Genomic DNA, 20,152 nt, shown 5'->3' with positions numbered 1-20,152 from the left:
CTGCCAGCTTTGTTGAGTTGAGGCGGTTTGTGTGCTGCTCTGGAAGCCTTGATGTGAGCTTCCTGACTGGAAGCTACCCCTTGAGGCTGGTCCTCTTGCAGCAAATGTTCCCCTTCCTGATCCTCCTCGAAGCTGAAGTGCGCTCTTGGACTGCCGTTTCGTTGTCCTCCTTTAGTTGCTGGATACTTTCATCCACCTCGTTTCCGGACAGTTGCTGCCCACTGAAGGGCGTGTTTATGATATTTGCCTGCACCTCTGGCTCAAAAGCCCAAGATTCTCAGCCATGAGTGACCTTAGCGTGACTCCCATCATCATCTGTCGACTTGATGGGTCTGCTGCATCTAAAACCAATTTTAAACACGTATTTGCAATGTTTTTACCACTTGCGCTGCCCTTTGCCTGTACTGTTCAGGGAGGTGTTTTGACAGCTCTCCCATCTCCTCCCAAGGCTGATAAGCACGTCTATTGAGCAATGCCTGTGAGTTTGCAATGCACCACTGGTTTGCAGCACCACGTTTGAATCTGCGCTCCATGAGTTTCAGCCTCTTGCTCTCCTTTTCAGTAGGAGACCCTGAGGCTGAGGGGATGCTGGCCCTGTTCCTGGCTGTCGCTGTGATTATGGAGTCTGACCGAACGGCGGTCTTTACGTATGCCGGGTCCCTTGAGGAGAGCGTAGTCCTTTTCAGCCCTCGGCCGCACTGCTCTACAAGTGGCTGGCTCCTAAAGGCTTCGCTCCCCTGGTCGAGGATGCTTAGGAGCGCGAGAAGAAATGTGCTTCTTGCCCGAGTTGTAAGCACTGTTTCTAGTAGGAAGCATGACTGTGGTTTATCCTCCTTGAGCTGTACATTAAATCTGTCAGCTGCGTTTCTGATGACCAAAGAGTACATTCCCCTGTCATTGGGGGCGAGGGCTTTGATTCTGTCCCCTCTTGAAGAGAGTCAGCCTCTATGTCCTCCCACTGTTGTCAATGTATTCACCTCCTTCTGAGGCCTGATTTATTCCAGGTTGCTCTTCATCCTTAGAGAAAAACTCTGGTTCTTCTTCCTGAGGCTCTGGTGTGAGTGGAGGCGCTATTTCTTTGAGTTTCATTTCAGATGTGTGTTTCGGCGTCAAAGCTTTTTTGAGGAACTGTAAATTCTTTAAGACTGTCATCAAATTATTTTTCCTGCTGTAGTAGCATGGACATTTTGGCCTTGTGCCTCTCTTTTCTTTTCGATGCCGACGGTCCATTCGTCAGGGTTTCGGGTCTTTGTGTTTGACGCCGAACCCTCTTTCCACATTGACTCGGTCATCAAGCTTTGGTGTCCGGCTCTCGACTGTTGAGCTTTCGACATTGAAGTGTTTTTTCTCTTCCTTCCTTTGGTGATGGGTTTATTCAGAGTTCTGCTCCCAGCGGAGTTCCCTTTGAAGGCTCTGTGAGACTCTTTCATGGGTGATGCTTACTGGTGACAACATGTTCTACCCCAAAGGTCCCTTGTTTGTTCTCAAGTCCGATCTATTTTGACTCTGGGGTCTTAGCAGAGTGCCTGGTGTCTCTTACCTCCTTGCACATCTTCTTAGATGCTTGCTCCTCCACGTCGATGATCCACCGATCCCCCTCGGATGTCTTACTTTCGACTCCCTTCCAACATTCTCGTCATAGTCGCTCAACAGCCCCAAGTCTCTGACAGACAGTGTGGGCTTTTGGCCTTGTAATTTGTGATGAGCCATTCTCTGTCTCGCTCTTACTTTCGGGGTCTCATGCAAACACTACGCAGGGGGTGCAATCTTCGCTTACGTGTTTCAGTGCATACAGGGGTTACACAGCTAACGTTTGTTCTTTTGGTCATACTTGTGGTGACAATATTTTACTCCGAACAGGGGGCCCCCTGAATGAGTATTCTCACCGCTCCGTCAAATGAACGAAACATATCTTCCTCTCGCTTTTCCTTTTCGCCCGCTCCCACCGGTGGAGGTCACCAGTACCCTGCAGTGCCACCCGTGGAGGTCACCAGTACCCAGCAGTTATTCTAGTACCCAGTAGTTCCCCCAGTACCCAGCAGTACTACCTGTGGAGGTCACCAGTGCCTAAGAGTGGTTCCAGTACCCTGCAGTGCCTAGGAGTGGTTCCAGTACCCTGCAGTGCCACCTGTGGAGGTCACCAGTATCCAGCAGTGCCACCTGTGGAGGTCACCAGTATCCAGCAGTGCCACCCGTGGAGGTCATCAGTACCCTAGCAGTTATTCTAGTAGCCAGTAGTTCCCCCAGTACCCAGCAGTACTACCTGTGGAGGTCACCAGTGCCTAGAAGTGCTTCCAGTACCCAGAAGTGCCACCTGTGGAGGTCACCAGTACCCAGCACAGTGGGTCAAGCCATGCTGCACAGCAGCCTGCATTGCTACGAAAGCCTGCCCTGGCTCGACAGCTTGCAGCTACGTTGTGCGTGGTTGAGGTGAGCAGCGGAGATGTGTGTTCCGAGGCGGTCAGTGCTGTGATGTGGCCAGCCCGGGACTGACCTGTGGACAGGGGCTGCTGCCTCTTACTCACCTAGGGTGACCACCCTTCCGTAAATTTCACCGGTCCGTAATTTCGCCCTGCTGTCCATTGTCCGTGATGAAAGCTTTAACGGACGGCATTGTCCGTAATTTTAGCCTTTCACCTAAAGGACAAAGGAGGCAGCGCGAAATTATGGGCAGAGGAGTTTCCTCAGCTGGGCTGGAAGGCAGGGGGTCTCCTGTGCTCTGAGGGAGGGAGGGGCAGACAGATAAGAAAAGGCCTTCTTGGGGGGGGGGGCTCCCTCTGCAAATACAAAGGGGCTTGAAAACCTGCATTGACTTTACTAAAAAGAGTCACTTGAAGTTTTCTGGTGGCAAAGATATTTCTTTCAGAGAGGTATTGTAATGGTGTTCCAAGGTGAGCTGTGGAGTGTGTTATAAAAAAAATTGGTACTAGGTATAAACTGTATATTATTCAAATCTGTATTTGAGAAGCATTTTTTTTTATTTCACCGAAATGAATTTGTGCATTTTGTAGCAGCCTTTCTTATGATGTAATTGTATTTTTCACAGTTCTTTCAGGTACTTCAGTACCTCATAGTACTAACAAACATTGGCAAAGCAATAGGTCTCATTTACGAAAGAGTAATTGGTTTTGCTTATGTGTTTTAGCCATTAGCCACATTATACACCAGAGTGGCTGCTGTTCAGCATGGCTTAAAGTTAGTGGCATAGTGGTGTGGAGTAGAGTAGCATAGGAGCAGTGGCGTAGAGCCCAGTGGTGCAAAGTAAGTGCAGTGGGGTACAGTGCAGTTGTTTAGAGTGCATTAGAGTATAGTGCAGTGGTTTAGAGTGCAGTGGCATGGAGTGGCGTGGGACAGAGTAGAGTGGCATAGAGTGCAGTGGAGTAGAGTGGCATACATTTAAGTGGCAGAGAGAGCAGTAGTGTAGAGTGGTGCAGTGGCATAGATTGCAGAGTAGACTCACGTTGCAGGGAGTGCAGTGACGTAGTGTAGAGTGGTGCAGAGTAGGACAAAGTGCTGCAGAGTGGAGTGATGCAGAGTAGAATGGCATTGAGTGCAGTGGCATAGAATGCAGTAGTACATAGTACATTGGTGTATAGTACAGTGGTGGAGAGTGGCACGCTTCAGAGTAGAGTGTCAGTGCAGTGATGTAGAGTGGCACAGAGAGCAGTGGCGTAGAGTACAGTGGTACAGAGTAGAGGGCAGTGGTGTACAGTGCAGTTGTTTAGAGTGCATTGGCACAGAGTGCAGTGGCATAGAGTGGCATGGGGTAAAGTTACATAGAGTGCAGTGGACTAGAGTGGCATACAATAGAGTAGCAGAGAGTGCAGTAGTGCAGAGCGGTGCAGTGTCAGAGTGCAGAGTAGACTCATGTGGCATAGAGTGGAGTATTGTAGAGTGGTGTAGAGTAGAGTATAGTGCCTAGAGTGCAGTGGCATAGAGTAGAGTGGTGTAGAGTGCAGAGTTGCAGAGTAGAGTGTCAGTGTAGTGGTGTAGAGTGGTACAGAGAACAGTGGCATAGAGTACAGTGGTGCAGAGTAAAGGGCTGTGGCATACAGTACAGTTGTTTAGAGTGCACTGGTGTAGAGTGCAGTGGCATAGAGTAGAGTGGTGTAGAGTGCAGAGTAGTGTGTCAGTGTAGTGGTGTAGAGTGGTACAGAGAACAGTGGCATAGAGTACAGTGGTGCAGAGTAAAGGGCTGTGGCATACAGTACAGTTGTTTAGAGTGCACTGGTGTAGAGTGCAGTTGCATAGAGTGGCATTGGGCAGAGTAGAGTGGCATAGAATGCAGTGGAATAGAGTATATTGGTGCAGAATGCAGTAGTACAGAGCAGAGTGGTGTAGAGTATAGTGGCGGCCAGTGCAGTGTCAGCTTTCAGTGGTGTAGAGTGCATTGAACTAGAGTGCAGTGGTCAGAGTGGTATAGAGTACAGTGGCGTAGAATAGTTAGTTTCAGAGTAGAGTGCAGTTGCATAGAGTGGAGAGGTGCAGGGTAGAGTGCAGTGGAATAGAATGCAGTGGCACAGAGTGCAGTGGCGTAAAGTAGATTATTTCACGGTAGAGTGAGGTGGCTTAGAGTGGAGAGGTGAGGGTTAATAAGTGGCATTGAGTGTGGTGGCACAGAGTAAAGTAGTGTAGAGTGCAGTGACAGGGTGCAGAGTAGATTAGAGTGATGTACAGTGTATTGATGTAGAGTGCAGGGGCATAGAGTTGAGTGTTACAGAGTAAAGTGCATTAGCATAGAGTGTATTAGCTTAGAGTGTAGTGGCGTACAGTGCAGCGTTGCAGAGTGGCAGAGAGTGGAGTTGTGCGGATTAGATTGGTGTTGCCTAGACTGGAGTGGTATGGCGTGCAGACGAGTAGAGCGCAGTGGTGTAGAGAGGCATAAAGTGCAGTGGCATATAGTAGAGTGGTACAGAGTAGAGAGGCATAGTATGAAGTAGCATAGAGTGCAGTGGCATAATGTGGAGTGGTTCCGAATGGAGAAGAGTGCAGTGGCATGGAGTGGAGTGGAGTAAAGTAGAGTGATACAGAGTAGGGTGCAGTGGCGTGTAGTGGTGCAGAGCAGATTGGAGTGCAGTATGGATGATATGCTAACACACTGCCATTACAGACAACACATTTTTGATTGAAATGACCATTACATTTGCACAGATATACAGTTTTTCAAATCAAACTATACTGTGCACAGGTGATGATGTGTGGAAATTGCATCACCTAATGCAATGTTTTGTTTTAATCATGTAAAGGTATTTGTTTCCAGCACAGTTCAGAATTAACAAAAATGTGCTTGATTTGTAATTCTAATTCTGATAGATTCTGAAGTTTATTTAAATGTTGTCATGTGATAGAAAAAACTCTTTCCTAACCCCAGTATCCAGCAAGATTGTCGCATAAATCCTCTCACTTTGAAGTCAGCGAAAGGAAAGTAAACACTAAGTTCCCACCGAAGACAGAGCCTGACATTTGACTTTGTTCTTTGAATGCACAGCAAATATGATAAGATAAAAACAAGATTTACAGGCCTGTTTACAGAAAGGGAGCACTCGGCAGGATACTGTAAGTAAGGTTTTGGCAAGGGAAGGGACGAATTCAAGCTGCATAGCCTAAAACAAATAAAGCCAGCAAATTGAAAGCAACAAATTGTGAGTTACAAACCACACGGCCAATGGCAAGCAACGGGCAGAATGCATTCACAAGGAAGCACAATGAATTTACTTAAAGTGACAGCTGTGGGGTACTTTGTGTGGAAAGTCCAGTATTTTAGTCCATATCTTGCAGAGGTTTGGCTACATCAATCACCCAGGTAGTATGACAAGAAGACCTGGAGTGGTTTCCATGTTGCAGGATAGGTCTGTACATCCATTCTATCAGTTTGCTACCATTTCCTATGGTACAGAGCTTTTGGCACACCTCTTGTAGGGTTAGTGCTAGGTGGCTGACATGAAATAGGGCATTTAATGATTATTTAAGGTGGTTGTAAGTAAGGAGTTGACCGGGGTGAAGATGGTAGTCTGCCACAAGGGTTTGGAAATTTAGTAGCTCACTGTTCAGAAAAAAAGTCCCCAATTTTAAGACACATGCAACATGCCACTGATGGAGTTGCTCTGAGCACAGCCATCCTGTGCGAGTGGGAAGGCTTAGCAAAGGTAGTGCAGGAGCATAGGGTTTCTTTGTGTCAGTGAGTTTACAGGGTCTGGCAAGGCAAGAGAAAGCCGTGCATGATAACCCCGGATGGTGATCCATAGAATGGTCAGTAGGAAACAATGAGCAGTGCATTAAGCCTTCCTTAAAAGTCTTTACTGGTAAACCCCATCTCATGCAGGGAGGTGGGCAGAAAGCCAATGAGCCGCCCATTGGACATCTGCAGCTGAATAATAGCATCCTAAGTCCAGAAGACCTTCTCCACCCGCAGTCACAGTTAGCTTTAGAGTGGAAAGAGCTCCCGATGGAGCCGCAGCGACCAAATCAGATGTGTGGCCTGTCTGAAGAAGGAATGAAGGATGAGCAGGGGAAGGTTTGCATAATAATACTATCATTGGGGTAGCACCATCTTCACTAGTGCCACGTGGCCTCTACAGAAAGCAGAAGAGAAGACCAAAAAGCAAACTGGGCTTGGAGGGACCGTTCGCTCTGCCGAGATTTTCATCCTGGAAATCAGTGTAAGAACGGTAGATATTAATCACTAGGTATCAAAAAGGTAACTGGTCCCCAGTTCAGTCTGAGATCTAATTGTATATGAAGGTGAAAACAGTGCCATATGCTAAAGAAACACTAATTACATTTTAAAATTTGTAAATTTTGTTTGTGCAATTTACATCCCAAATATTTTGAAGATTCTATGTGTACTTGACCCTTCGGGATAACCCAGATCTCTAGTTTGGCTTTTGCTCAATTTCAAAACCATATAAAGACATGGAGTAAGTGGGCAATTGCCTTGCACAACCTTGCAAGGGGTCTGGCCCCTGCTCCCCCTTCACAAGCACTAACAGCGAACCATTGCACCAGAAGAGTTTGCCAAGGTGGATGGGTGTTGATTGTTCAACCACTTGACAGTGCCCCTTCTGTTTCGCCCCTGTGTGCAGAGACAACTCCCCAGGTACCCAATACCTTTGAATAGTCTTGGTGGACCCATCTTGTCTGATTGTAGGAATTGTCCCACCTTGTTCTTCTCTTCTTTATTTATCCAGTTTTTAGCAACAACCCTTTGAATTACTTGCCGTGGATCTCCCATTTGATCTCAATTTCATCCTACTCTTTTATTATCTTTGATTGGTAGTCCGGGCTCCCATTTCTGAGATAAATGTAGAGTCCCATTCATACACTCTAGTGCAGTGAGACTACAGACAAGTTATGGATACATCACATCCTGGCATTAGGTGTGAGACTGTCACCCACACCATCTGCCCTGCCTCTTTAAAAAAAATTAGGTTGAAAGTCCATGGGCGGTTGGGGTAAGCCAGGTGTTTTTGTTCAATTTGTTTAAACTAGCAGAAGGTTAATTACCTTAATGTTTCCCAAACTGTTTGCCAGGGGGTTTAAAATGTTCAGAAACATAATCAAAATGTTGCTGTTACTTTCTCTTCAGGAAAGATCGGGTAGATTTGGGTAGGGGTGATGGCCTTGCCGCAGTACTGAAGGGCATTGATTTACTACTGAACAAGGACATAATGTGACACGTGAATGCAGCATATCAGGAGCCAATCACAAAAAGACCACAGTGAATAAATAGTGCTATGTTAAAAAAGAGTAAATAAATGCACTGACAACATAGTGAGGCATGGCCTCTCTTGCGTGTGTCTGTAAAACTGACGTTTGTTCTTGAATTTTTGTCCTGAATTTTGACCCTTTGTCCTGAATTTTTTACAGTCCTGTCCAGAATTTGCCTCAATGCCAGGTGGTCACCCTATAATCACCAGCACGAGGGTGGGCGGCACATCTCTTCCGCCCAGGGCGCTGTTGATGCAAGGGCCCTGGCTGCAGGGCCGGGGCCCCTGAGAGCAGAGTATTGAGGAACCAGCCTCCTCGGTGTCCTGCTGAGTACCAACTACACCGTCGGGCCAGGGAGCTTGCGCATCCCAAGCAGTAATCATTCTTTAGCTTACAGTAGTAAGTCACTTGGGTGTGTTGCAAGGATCCTTTGTGTGTGGGCGGGGTGAACACACGGGGGGTGAATGTGCCCATGCGTTGTGTAATCAGCGTTTATATGGCTCACAGCCACAAACGTTGTGGCCTCTTGTGAATATGCATGTTCCTTTAGCAGTGGGGGTGGGTGGGGGGTTTTAGGGCACACGTGTGAGCTTAAACCCCACTGACCTCGGAAGGGGAGGCAGAGCGAGGGTCACCACCAGGAATCAGCTCTGGCAAAGCCCGTAGTCTCGCCTCTGCAGGAGCGCCTGGCTTTGCCAATGTGTTTTAGCCACGTTGTACACCAGCGGGGTGGAAGTTAAAGGAAAGCGACGTAAAGTGCTGTAGAGTGTTAGAGTGTTGTAGAGTAGAAGGGAGTAGAGTGGCATAGAGTGGATTAGGGTAAAGTAACATGAGTGCCATAGAGGGAGTCACAACGTGGATTAGAGCGACAGAGTGGTGTACAGGGGGAGCAATTCTGGTAGACTGGCATGGCATAGAGTAGAGTAGTGCGTAGAAGACTAGAGGCTGTAAAGCGGCACAGAATGGCATGGGGGAGTTGTGTAGAGCATCACAGAGTGTCATTGAGTGGAGTATGCTGCAGTGTAACGTCGTAGAATGGAGTCGTGTACAGTAGAGCGGCCTGGACCGAAGTAATGTACAGAAACGCCAGCAAGGCCACCCCTAGGGGAGGGGGCAGGAGCCAAGAACAGCAGTGTCATGACCTAGGGTAGACCACCTCAGTAGTGTCTGTAGGACCAAGGAGGAGCCTTCTTGGTGCCCAGCATCACAAGGACACAGTCGCTGCTGTCCACACTCCCTCCAAGGAACCTCTGGAGGGTCTCACGACTGGACTTGAGACAACGAGTGAGCAAAGAGAAAGTACCAGGAGCAGCCCGGGAGATGCAAAGGCGCTCGTTGGCACACGCCAACATGGACGATGCTGCAGCCAGGTCGGGGGCCAGAGTCCATCTATTGCTAAACCAGCAAGATCGAGCCAACCCTGGCGAGTCGGCCACAGGGTTGTGATTCCATCCTGAAAATGTCAAATGTGGCCTGTCGAAAGGCCTGGACCTACGAGGGTGGTGTCTGGCCAGAGTCCATCTATTGCTAAACCAGCAAGTTGGAGCCAACCTTTGGGAGTCGGTCATAGGGTCGCGGATACATGCTAAAAATGTCCAACATGGCCTGTCGAAAGGCGTCGACCTACGAGGGTGGTGTCGTGGGCCAGAGTCCATCTATTGCTAAACCAGCAAGATCGAGCCAACCCTCGAGGAGTCGCCACAGGGTTGCAAATCCATGCTGAAAATGTCCAACATGGCCTGTCGAAAGGCCTCCACCTGAGAGGGGTCAGTGAATACAGTCAACCCCAGCTTCACTTTTAGGACCACAATGGGCCCAGACAATCAGAGAAAGGACCCACGCCGATGAGCCATGAATGAAAAGGAACAGACGTCAGCGTGCATGTCTATGCCATGTGTAGCCAGATGAGGTCAGATCTGGGGCCAATGGTGCAGAGATGATGGACGTGTGATCTCTGCTGTTGATGCGAGAGAGCAATTGCTGGTAATAAAGTTTTGCAAATCCACTCTGGTACCTGGGGATATGTATGTGGTGAGTAATATGTGTGGGAAAAAGCCAGTACTTCCCAAACATTTAAGAACCACAGCCCACTTTTTAGCATGACACATTTTTGTGACCCACCGAGCTTTCTTTACTGAACATGAGGTGGGTGAGTTTTTTTAATGCAACTGAAGCTTTGTGTGGTAGCGCAATGTTCCTTACAGACGGCACACTCTCCACTGAATATGCAACTAAATTTGCACCATTTTACTAGGGTGCACCCACAAAGTGGAAATCTGGTTTCAGCGAATATTTATCAACTGTGCATCACCAAGTAAACGTGTCTTACTTTCTTTTGATCCCATTAAAATCTTTGTTTCAATCAAACGTCTAAATTACAAAAAATGTGCTTCATTTTTGCTTTCTGAACTGCCTAATGTGTAGTGTTCATTGACACATATTTACATTACATTCTTCAAACTTGTTGTACCCAAGCATGGTTGTCATAATTCACTTTACTTTTCAGGCTCTGACTGCAAAGTGGGAGGAGTTTGTAAACACCAATCCCCATGTTAAAAAACACATAAGCAGCAATTTGACATAAGGCCTAGCTTGTCATTTCACCCCTGTCACTGAAGTGTAGCAAACGTGACCCTATAGATACAGAATTTAAAGGCATCTTTATTGATTGCTTGGACTTTCACCACCCACAGTTTGGGAAACAGTGCTCTAGAGTGAACCCACCCCTGAAGATCAGTCCAACACTCTAACCTGCTTCTGTCAGTATCCCACTCACATCACACTCCATGCCCCCCTCCTCCCCAAGTACACTAAGGTAGCCTGAACCCTGACCTGCCTACCCTAAGACCTCACCCCATACTGTGTATCCGTCATCCCCTGTCACTTCTGTCCCAGCCTACCTCTGGTAGCATCCCACAGCTGCTAGTGACAAAACGGTCTGTCCTAAACCCCTGTAAATTCTCCTTTCCATCACAACCTACCTTTTGAAGCACCCCACGGCTGGAGGTCACCTCATACCCTTTGGTGAACTCCAGAAGATCTCTTCTCCATCCTCACCTGCCTCTGGCAGCATCCCACAGCTAGGGGTCACCCCATATTGTTGTGAACCCCAGAAGATCTATTCTCCATCCCAACCCACATCCGTCAGCACCCCACAGCTAGAGATCACCCCATACTGCTGTGAACCCCAGAAGATCTCTTCTCCATCCCAACCTACCTCTGGCAGCGTCCCACAGCTAGAGGTCACCCCATACTGTTGTGAACCCCAGAAGATCTCTTCTCCAACCCAACCCACATCCGTCAGCACCCCACAGCTGGAGGTCACCCCATTCTGTTGTGAACCCCAGAAGATCTATTCTCCATCCCAACCTACCTCTGGCAGCGTCCTACTGCTGGAGGTCACCCCATACTGTTGTGAACCCCAGAAGATCTCTTCTCCATCCCAACCTACATCCGTCAGCACCCCACAGCTGGAGGTCACCCCATACTGCTGTGAACTCCAGAAGATCTCTTCTCCATCCTCACCTGCCTCTGGCAGCATCCCACAGCTAGGGGTCACCCCATATTGTTGTGAACCCCAGAAGATCTCTTCTCCATCCTAACCCACATCCGTCAGCACCCCACAGCTAGAGGTCACCCCATACTGCTGTGAACCCCAGAAGATCTCTTCTCCATCCCAACCTACCTCTGGCAGCGTCCCACAGCTAGAAGTCACCCCATACTGCTGTGAACCCCAGAAGATCTCTTCTCCATCCCAACCTACCTCTGGCAGCGTCCCACAGCTGGAGGTCACCCCATACTGCTGTGAACCCCAGAAGATCTCTTCTCCAACCCAACCCACATCCGTCAGCACCCCACAGCTGGAGGTCACCCCATACTGTTGTGAACCCCAGAAGATCTCTTCTCCATCCCAACCTACCTCTGGCAGCGTCCCACTGCTGGAGGTCACCCCATACTGTTGTGAACCCCAGAAGATGTCTTCCCCATCCCAACCAACATCCGGCAGAACCACACAGCTGGAGGTCACCCCACACTGAGGTAAAGTGCAGAACACCTCTTCTTCATCCCAATCTACCTCTGGTAGCATCCCCCAGCTGCAAGTGACACTACAGTTTATGCTAAACCCCCATAAATTCTCCTCTCCGTCACAACCTACCTCTGGAACCACCCTGAAGCACCCCACAGCTAGAGGTGCCCCTATACTCTGTGGTGAACCCCAGGGGCTCTCTCGTCCATCGTCACCTACCTCAGGCAGCACCCCACAGCTGGAGGTCAACCCATACTGTGGTGAACCCCAAAAGATCTCTTCTCCATCCCAACAAACCTCTGGCAGCACCACACAGCTTGAGGTGACCCTATACTCTGTGGTGAACCCCAGAAGATCTCTTCTTGGCCCCAGCTTAACTTGAGCAGCGTACCACAGCTGGAATTAACCCTGCACTCTATAGGGACTCCCTTAAGCTGACTATTACCCAGAACTACCTACCATGAGACCTCACCCCATGGTCTATGGTGCTACTTGAAAAGCCATCCCTCCTGTTCCAACCTACCTCTGGGAGCACCCCACAGATGGAGGTCACCCCACTGTCTATGATCAACCACAGAAGATGTCTTCCTTGTCCCAACCTACCTCTGGCAGCGTCCCGCAGCTGGATGTCACTCCGTATTCGATGACCGCCACCTGCACACGTTGCTCGTTGCGACCTGCCTTGGTGTAGCACAGCGTCCGGGCCCTCTCTAGTCGCTCGTCCACCTCCTCTAGGCTGAAGGCGCACATGGCTGTGTCCAGGGTGGCACTCGGTGTTGAGGCAACCCCGGCAGCAAAGACCACAAATAGCGTTGCCGTGCTCCCCACCCTAGCTTGCAAATGGGCTGCTTGTGCCAGGTTGTATTTCTTGCCCTTTGAGTCTTGACAGACCAGTTGCATCTCAACGTAAGAGTACAGCTGCAGGTCCTGGTCGCACACCCTGGCCACGTAGCTGGCATACTCCAGCTGCGTCTTGGGCCCGCGCCGAAAGAAGAGGAAGTAGATGTGGCCAGAGTGCCGGAAGATCCCCATGAAGTGGTTGTTGTAGTCGGAGAAGTCGCTGACCACCAGCTTGCCCAGGCCCTCGTTGGAGAAGATGGGCGCTCGGTTGAGCAGGCGGACAGTGATGGGTGGGATTCCAGCGGACAGCCTGGCCGTCATGCCACGGCCCACAAACATCACCTGGCGTCCATCTGTGTTGTTGCCTGCTAGTCCCACCGTGGTCACGCGTGCGTCATTGGCAGCCACAAACTGGTTGTCCCCAGGGTCCACGGGGTGGAAGAGGACCTTGGACACGGATTCCAGGCTGCGCTTCTCACAGATGCCCTGGAAGACCTGTCCACACACGATGAGCTCCCGGCCGTGCCCGTTGACCACCAGCAGCTTGTTGGCATTGTCGGTGGGACGGGCCTGTGGGCAGTCTCTCTTGTCCTTGAAGGGCAGGCAATCGGGGCTGTCGTCCACCGGGCCGGTCTCATCCTCACCCACCAGCTCCAGGTCAGGCGAGAGCTGGAAGAGGTGGTTTACAGCGCCCACGTACAGGACGCCCGTCTCGTGGTCTAGTGCCAAGTGGTTGAAGGTTGTGTCCGGGTGTTGAAAGGCCGGGTGGGCTGTGGCAGCATGCCAGGGGAAGAGAAGGAGTGCCAGCAGGGTGACGTGTGGCACGGCTCTCATCGCGCACACCTGAGGAGAGAAGGAAGGGAGATAATTAGGGCCGGCTGTGATTAGGTGGCTCTGAAAAGGGCCGTTGTGATGCATGCGTGCACACACACACACACACACACTCTCTCTCTCTCTCTCTCTCTCATAGCTGGACAGACAAAAACAGCGCTACCACAAAGGGCCAGACAACTGTGTCACACACACACACACAACTGCGTGTGTCTAACTCATGTCTCACACACTCTCTCATATAGCTGGACAGCCAAAAACAGCGCTACCACAAAGGGCCAGATAACTGTGTCACACACACACACAACTGCTTGTGTCTAACTCATGTCTCACACACACACACACACACACTCTCTCTCTCTCTCTCTCTCATAGCTGGACAGCCAAAAACAGCGCTACCACAAAGGGCCAGACAACTGTGTCACACACACACAACTGCTTGTATCTAACTCATGTCTCACACACACACACTCTCTCTCATAACTGGACAACCAAAAACAGCGCTACCACAAAGGGCCAGACAACTGTGTCACACACACACACACAACTGCGTGTGTCTAACTCATGTCTCACACACTCTCTCATATAGCTGGACAGCCAAAAACAGCGCTACCACAAAGGGCCAGATAACTGTGTCACACACACACACAACTGCTTGTGTCTAACTCATGTCTCACACACACACACACACTCTCTCTCTCTCTCTCTCTCTCTCATAGCTGGACAGCCAAAAACAGCGCTACCACAAAGGGCCAGACAACTGTGTCACACACACACAACTGCTTGTATCTAACTCATGTCTCACACACACACACTCTCTCTCTCATAACTGGACAACCAAAAACAGCGCTACCACAAAGGGCCAGACAACTGTGTCACACACACACACACAACTGCTTGTGTCTAACTCATGTCTCGCTCTCACACACACACACACACACACACACTCTCTCTCTCATAACTGGACAACCAAAAACAGCGCTACCACAAAGGGCCAGACAACTGTGTCACACACACAACTGCTTGTGTCTAACTCATGTCTCACACACACACACTCTCTCTCATAACTGGACAACCAAAAACAGCGCTACCACAAAGGGCCAGACAACTGTGTCACACACACACACACAACTGCTTGTGTCTAACTCATGTCTCTCTCACACACACACACACACACACATATAGCTGGACAGCCAAAAACAGCGCTACCACAAAGGGCCAGACAACTGTGTCACACACACACACACAACTGCTTGTGTCTAACTCATGTCTCTCTCACACACACACACACACACACATATAGCTGGACAGCCAAAAACAGCGCTACCACAAAGGGCCAGACAACTGTATCACACACACACACAACTGCTTGTATCTAACTCATGTCTCACACACACACACTCTCTCTCATAACTGGACAACCAAAAACAGCGCTACCACAAAGGGCCAGATAACTGTGTCACACACACACACACTCTCTCTCATAACTGGACAACCAAAAACAGCGCTACCACAAAGGGCCAGACAACTGTGTCACACACACACACACAACTGCTTGTGTCTAACTCATGTCTCTCTCACACACACACACACACACACATATAGCTGGACAGCCAAAAACAGAGCTACCACAAAGGGCCAGACAACTGTGTCACACACACACACACAACTGCGTGTGTCTAACTCATGTCTCACACACACACTCATATAGCTGGACAGCCAAAAACAGCGCTACCACAAAGGGCCAGATAACTGTGTCACACACACACACACACTCTCTCTCATAACTGGACAACCAAAAACAGCGCTACCACAAAGGCCCAGATAACTGTGTCACACACACACAACTGCTTGTGTCTAACTCATGTCTCACACACACACACTCTCATATAGCTGGACAGCCAAAAACAGAGCTACCACAAAGGGCCAGACAACTGTGTCCCACACACACACACAACTGCGTGTGTCTAACTCATGTCTCACACACACACACACTCATATAGCTGGACAGCCAAAAACAGCGCTACCACAAAGGGCCAGACAACTGTGTCACACACACACACACACAACTGCTTGTGTCTAACTCATGTCTCACACACACACACACACTCTCATATAGCTGGACAGCCAAAAACAGCGCTACCACAAAGGGCCAGACAACTGTGTCACACACACAACTGCTTGTGTCTAACTCATGTCTCACACACACACACACACACACACTCATATAGCTGGACAGCCAAAAACAGCGCTACCAGAAAGGGCCAGACAACTGTGTCACACACACACAACTGCTTGTGTCTAACTCATGTCACACACAATCTCATATAGCTGGACAGCCAAAAACAGCGCTACCACAAAGGGCCAGACAACTGTGTCACACAACTGCTTGTGTCTAACTCATGTCTCTCACACACACACACACACACACACTCTCATATAGCTGGACAGCCAAAAACAGAGCTACCACAAAGGGCCAGACAACTGTGTCACACACACACACACAACTGCGTGTGTCTAACTCATGTCTCACACACACACTCATATAGCTGGACAGCCAAAAACAGCGCTACCACAAAGGGCCAGACAACTGTGTCACACACACACACAACTGCTTGTGTCTAACTCATGTCTCACACACACACACACACACACACACTCTCATATAGCTGGACAGCCAAAAACAGCGCTACCACAAAGGGCCAGACAACTGTGTCACACACACACAACTGCTTGTGTCTAACTCATGTCACACACACACACACACAATCTCATATAGCTGGACAGCCAAAAACAGCGCTACCACAAAGGGCCAGACAACTGTGTCACACACACAACTGCTTGTGTCTAACTCATGTCTCATACACACACATTCAGAGCTGGACACACAAACAGAGCTACCACAGAGGGCCAGATAACTGGGTTACACACACAACTGCTTGTGTCTGCCGCATGTCACAGACACACACAACGGCATGACACAGACACGGAACTGGAGCACAAACAGATGCATGTATGTGACCGACAACTTCAAGATAGAAAGATAGTGACTGCGTGCTCCAGGCACCTGCGTTTTAAAGGCACACAAACCTCTACAGAACTAGGGAGCGCGGCTCCATTACTGTAATACAGATAGCTCCGTTACAAAGACACACAGATCAGCTGTTACACACACACAGGTGCACTCCAGTACAGCAGTCGTGGGAATCGTGCACGCGTGTGTCACACGCACAAGCATATCAGAGGCGGGCGTTCTAATGCACATCAGTGCACAGACGCACTGCCCCGCAGCCTATCCCTCTCCCCGGCTTCTAGGCGCTAGACAATCATATGGAGAGTACTCACAGGAGGTGCCCGGGGGCGCCGGCCCCACCCTGGACTCAGGAAGCATCCGCTGCGGCCCAAGGACAATGTAAAGCTTGGGTGATGGGAGGGGGCAGCGCCCCCCCCCCCCCCCCCGCCCCAGACCCGCCCCCACTTACTGTCTCTGCATCTCCAGAGCCCTGTGGTCCAGATGTGACTCTCCCTCAGACCCCACCCCCCAGCCCCTCCCACTCCCCGGCTCCAGTGGTATGGGGGGGGGGGGGGGGGGGGGGGAGGGAAGGTGCAGACAGCCCAGGCGCGCCAGAGCACCTGCTGCCAGCGGCACACAGCTCTCTATCCAGACAGCCCCAAAGGAGGGGGTGGGGGCAAAAGAGGGGGGGCAGGTTAGGGCATTAATGACAGCTGATTGAGTCGGAGCGGCACTGCGGACCAAGCGATGGGATGGGCTAAATTCAGCGACATCCGGGGGAGGGGGGCATTGGAGGGTTTGGGGGAGGGGGGCACTGCCAACTAGGGAGGTCTCCGCTAAAGGCGGAAGTGGAATTCTATTCTCAGGGTCAGTGTTAGAGGTGCCCAGGTGCACTGCTCGGATTTCGGGTGGTGGTTGGCAACGATGGCTCCACCTCAGTGGGGTGGTGGTTGGGGGAGGGGGGGGGGGAGGAAAGGGGGGTCCGTGTGTACACTTGCAGGATACAGTGATGGGGGAGTGGAGGTGCGGCTGGGGTAATTTGAAGAATGAGGAAACTGGGTCTGGGGGGTCACTGTCAGCGGGACGGAGCACAAGCGTCTCCACCCACCCACCCACCCTCCCCCTTACAGGGAGTTGGGGGTCGTGCTCAAGTTTGGGGCGGAGGTGGTAATCTGGAGGAAGGGATGGGGCGGATCTAGTGCCAGGCTCGGGGGGGGGGGGGGGGGGGGGGAGGGGGGGGGGTTGAAGAAGGCTCTTCAAAATTGACAGATTATATGTCTCTGCCCAAGAGATGTTCTAATCAGAGTACGCCTGTCAGAGGGCACGGTGCCCACAGTGCCAACCGAGGGGGTGAGACCACCTGTAGGCAGAAGAGTGCACCCAGCAGTGGGCTGCCAACCTCAGAGCGCAGCGCCCACAGTGCCACCCGAGGGGGTGAGACCACCTCTGGGGAGGACAGCGCACCCACCAGAGGGCTGCCAACCTCAGAGCGCAGCGCCCACAGCGCCAACCCAGGGGATGAGAGGGAGACCACCGAGAGACAAAATTAGGAGCTCGGAGAACTGGGGGCGCTGAGCCGCAGCAGGTAAGTGGGTGATGAGACATAATGGGGTGAGGGAAGCCAACCCCGGGGGGGACTGCAGAGCCGCCGCGCAGGAAGCGATGGCTCCTATGGGCTTGGGTGGCAGGACACAGCTGGTCCATCCCTGCATCCCCATTAGATTAACCCGGCCATCCGCGTTATCCAGGGGGAGTAGGTTAGAAGTCGGAGGAGGGGCGGTGAGTTTAGGCGAAAACGTCCATCACACCCCGGAGTGCTCCAGGCCTCCAGTCAGACACCCCAATGACCACTCACCCCCAGCCTTCCACCCTTGGACGATATATATATATAAATAATACAGGTCACGAATTCACGCAAGGTTGCACCAGACTTCCATCTTTCTGAAGTCGGTAAATTGAGTAGCGTGAACAGCACGCACCAGCGGTTATTTACAGCGCTCAGAAATGGCAAAGTGCCCTACGAAGCACTACATACTGTTTTATTAAACAAGTTCAGAAGACATCGTCGTAGCCTCTTGGAGTGGTCAGGTAACCCCCCCCCCCCCCCCGGTTTAACAAAACTTAAAGAGACCCCCATGCAAAGTACCTGTAGGGGTCCCCCTTACCCCTGGACTCAAGCAGGGTCCTCGCCGGTGCACAGTGAAGATCTGCCCCTTCCCCTCCCCCCTTGTCTTGTTAAGAGACAGTAACACAGCTCTGCAACTGTGTCACATAGCGCCCCCATCCGCGGCAGGCGGGAAGCCTCTACCACCACTTAACCAATAAAAGAAAACAAGCACTGGTAAAGCCAAGAGGTCTTGCCTTTTGGACCTATGGGCTTTGCCAAGGCTTCCGGGCGCTGCTGTGCAGCTTTGTGTCTGCGCGCGAATGCCTGACGGTGTAAGGTAGGCACACGGCTAGGAAACGACGTGGTCGGTTTGTTTTCAATTTACCGATCAGAAATGGATCGATAAATAAATGTAGGGAGATGTTAAAGTGAAGATGCTTCAGGTGAGGCAGAAATCCAAGTTATGCGAGCAAAGGCCGCGAATAAGCAGGCGAAATGAGCGACAATACATGTCCCCAATGGGAAGCAAGGGGCGGGCTGGAAACTTCTGAAAGCTCTTGCTAAGCGCACCGAAGCTCTTTGACTACGTGAGGCACTAAGATGCCTTTTGTCTTGGCTCGCACTATAGAAATATTATCCATGTACATACATACAATAGGCCTTTTGCTGCTAGACAGCAAGACCTAAAGAAAGCATTGGTAATCCACGACGGTCCACCTTGTTGGTAAAAATAAGCCAGAGAACTGGCATTGCCAATGCTTGTTGAATCTGCAGTGAGCAGATGCGAAACCCTAGACCGCAACAGTGACAGCGTTCACCTTTCTGGTTAAAAGGGCTTGAAGGGGTCTGCACACTGCTCAGCATGATGGGGGTAAGCCATCGAACCCCCACATTCCCTCAGCCAATCAGAGCCAGGCGCTGGGGCGGAAGGAGGCTGATTTCAGGGGGGCCACGGAGTGTGCACTTAATTATGGCATGCAGTTACCACTAAGTGCCCGCTTGATGCCGGTTCATTAGGCAGCTGCCTTCTAGGCGAGGCTTCTCGTGAGGTGTGCATCGCAGCCCCAGGTTCACTGCAGGCTCTGAAACAAAACCCTCCTGTGTCTGCGGGGTCTTCTGATGTGGGGCTGAGTGAACACCAGGGCCGCATCAATTAGGCCATTCTGCGGCGATTACCGCATAATTGTATGTGTGCCACATCTGCTACATCATTCCTCACCACCCGCATAATCTGCAGATTTTGACAAGTAGCTTAAAGGGTTGAAAAGGTACTCACCTCGCCTTGCAGGCAGTGGGAGGCCCTTTGCAGCGCTGGACTGCCCCCCAAGCTGGTACTGATGAGGCGGAACCAATGACCAGTGTTAACAAGTGTTAGAATAACAAAATAATGAAGTAATACTATCATAAAATGTGCCGCATCATGCCACAGAATTTGCCCTTTCTTGCTGCATAGTTCACTCAACCCTGCCGCATAATTCCAGTGGCCCTGCTGAAGGCGCGATTAAACCACAGCTATAAAGAGCAGAGCGCGTGCGCACTTAATCCATGGATGAGGCGCACAGCACGTGCTGTCACAATGTCCTATGGCCTCTCCTCCAGGGATAGACAGGTTACACACAAAGCACAC

At 50.6% G+C, this 20,152-nt stretch overlaps 1 protein-coding gene across 4 annotated transcripts in view; it reads right to left on the bottom strand.

Moving 5' to 3' along the window:
* PLXNB3 (plexin B3) overlaps positions 1-20,152 on the bottom strand; it is a 255,741-nt gene that overhangs the window by 111,339 nt on the left and 124,250 nt on the right. For 3 of the 4 annotated variants that reach the window (XM_069209417.1, XM_069209416.1, XM_069209419.1), the window contains one exon: positions 12,338-13,417. In XM_069209417.1, the coding sequence (XP_069065518.1) occupies positions 12,338-13,417 (1,080 nt within the window). Of the gene's footprint in view, positions 1-12,337; positions 13,418-16,750; positions 16,853-20,152 lie in introns of those variants that run through there. The other variant, XM_069209418.1, reaches the window with a different exon arrangement.

Source organism: Pleurodeles waltl, chromosome 10 (genome assembly GCF_031143425.1).
Source record: "Pleurodeles waltl isolate 20211129_DDA chromosome 10, aPleWal1.hap1.20221129, whole genome shotgun sequence".
NCBI lineage: Eukaryota > Metazoa > Chordata > Amphibia > Caudata > Salamandridae > Pleurodeles > Pleurodeles waltl.
Note: the sequence above shows the minus strand (reverse complement) of the source record. Positions and strands in the feature narration are given on the sequence as shown.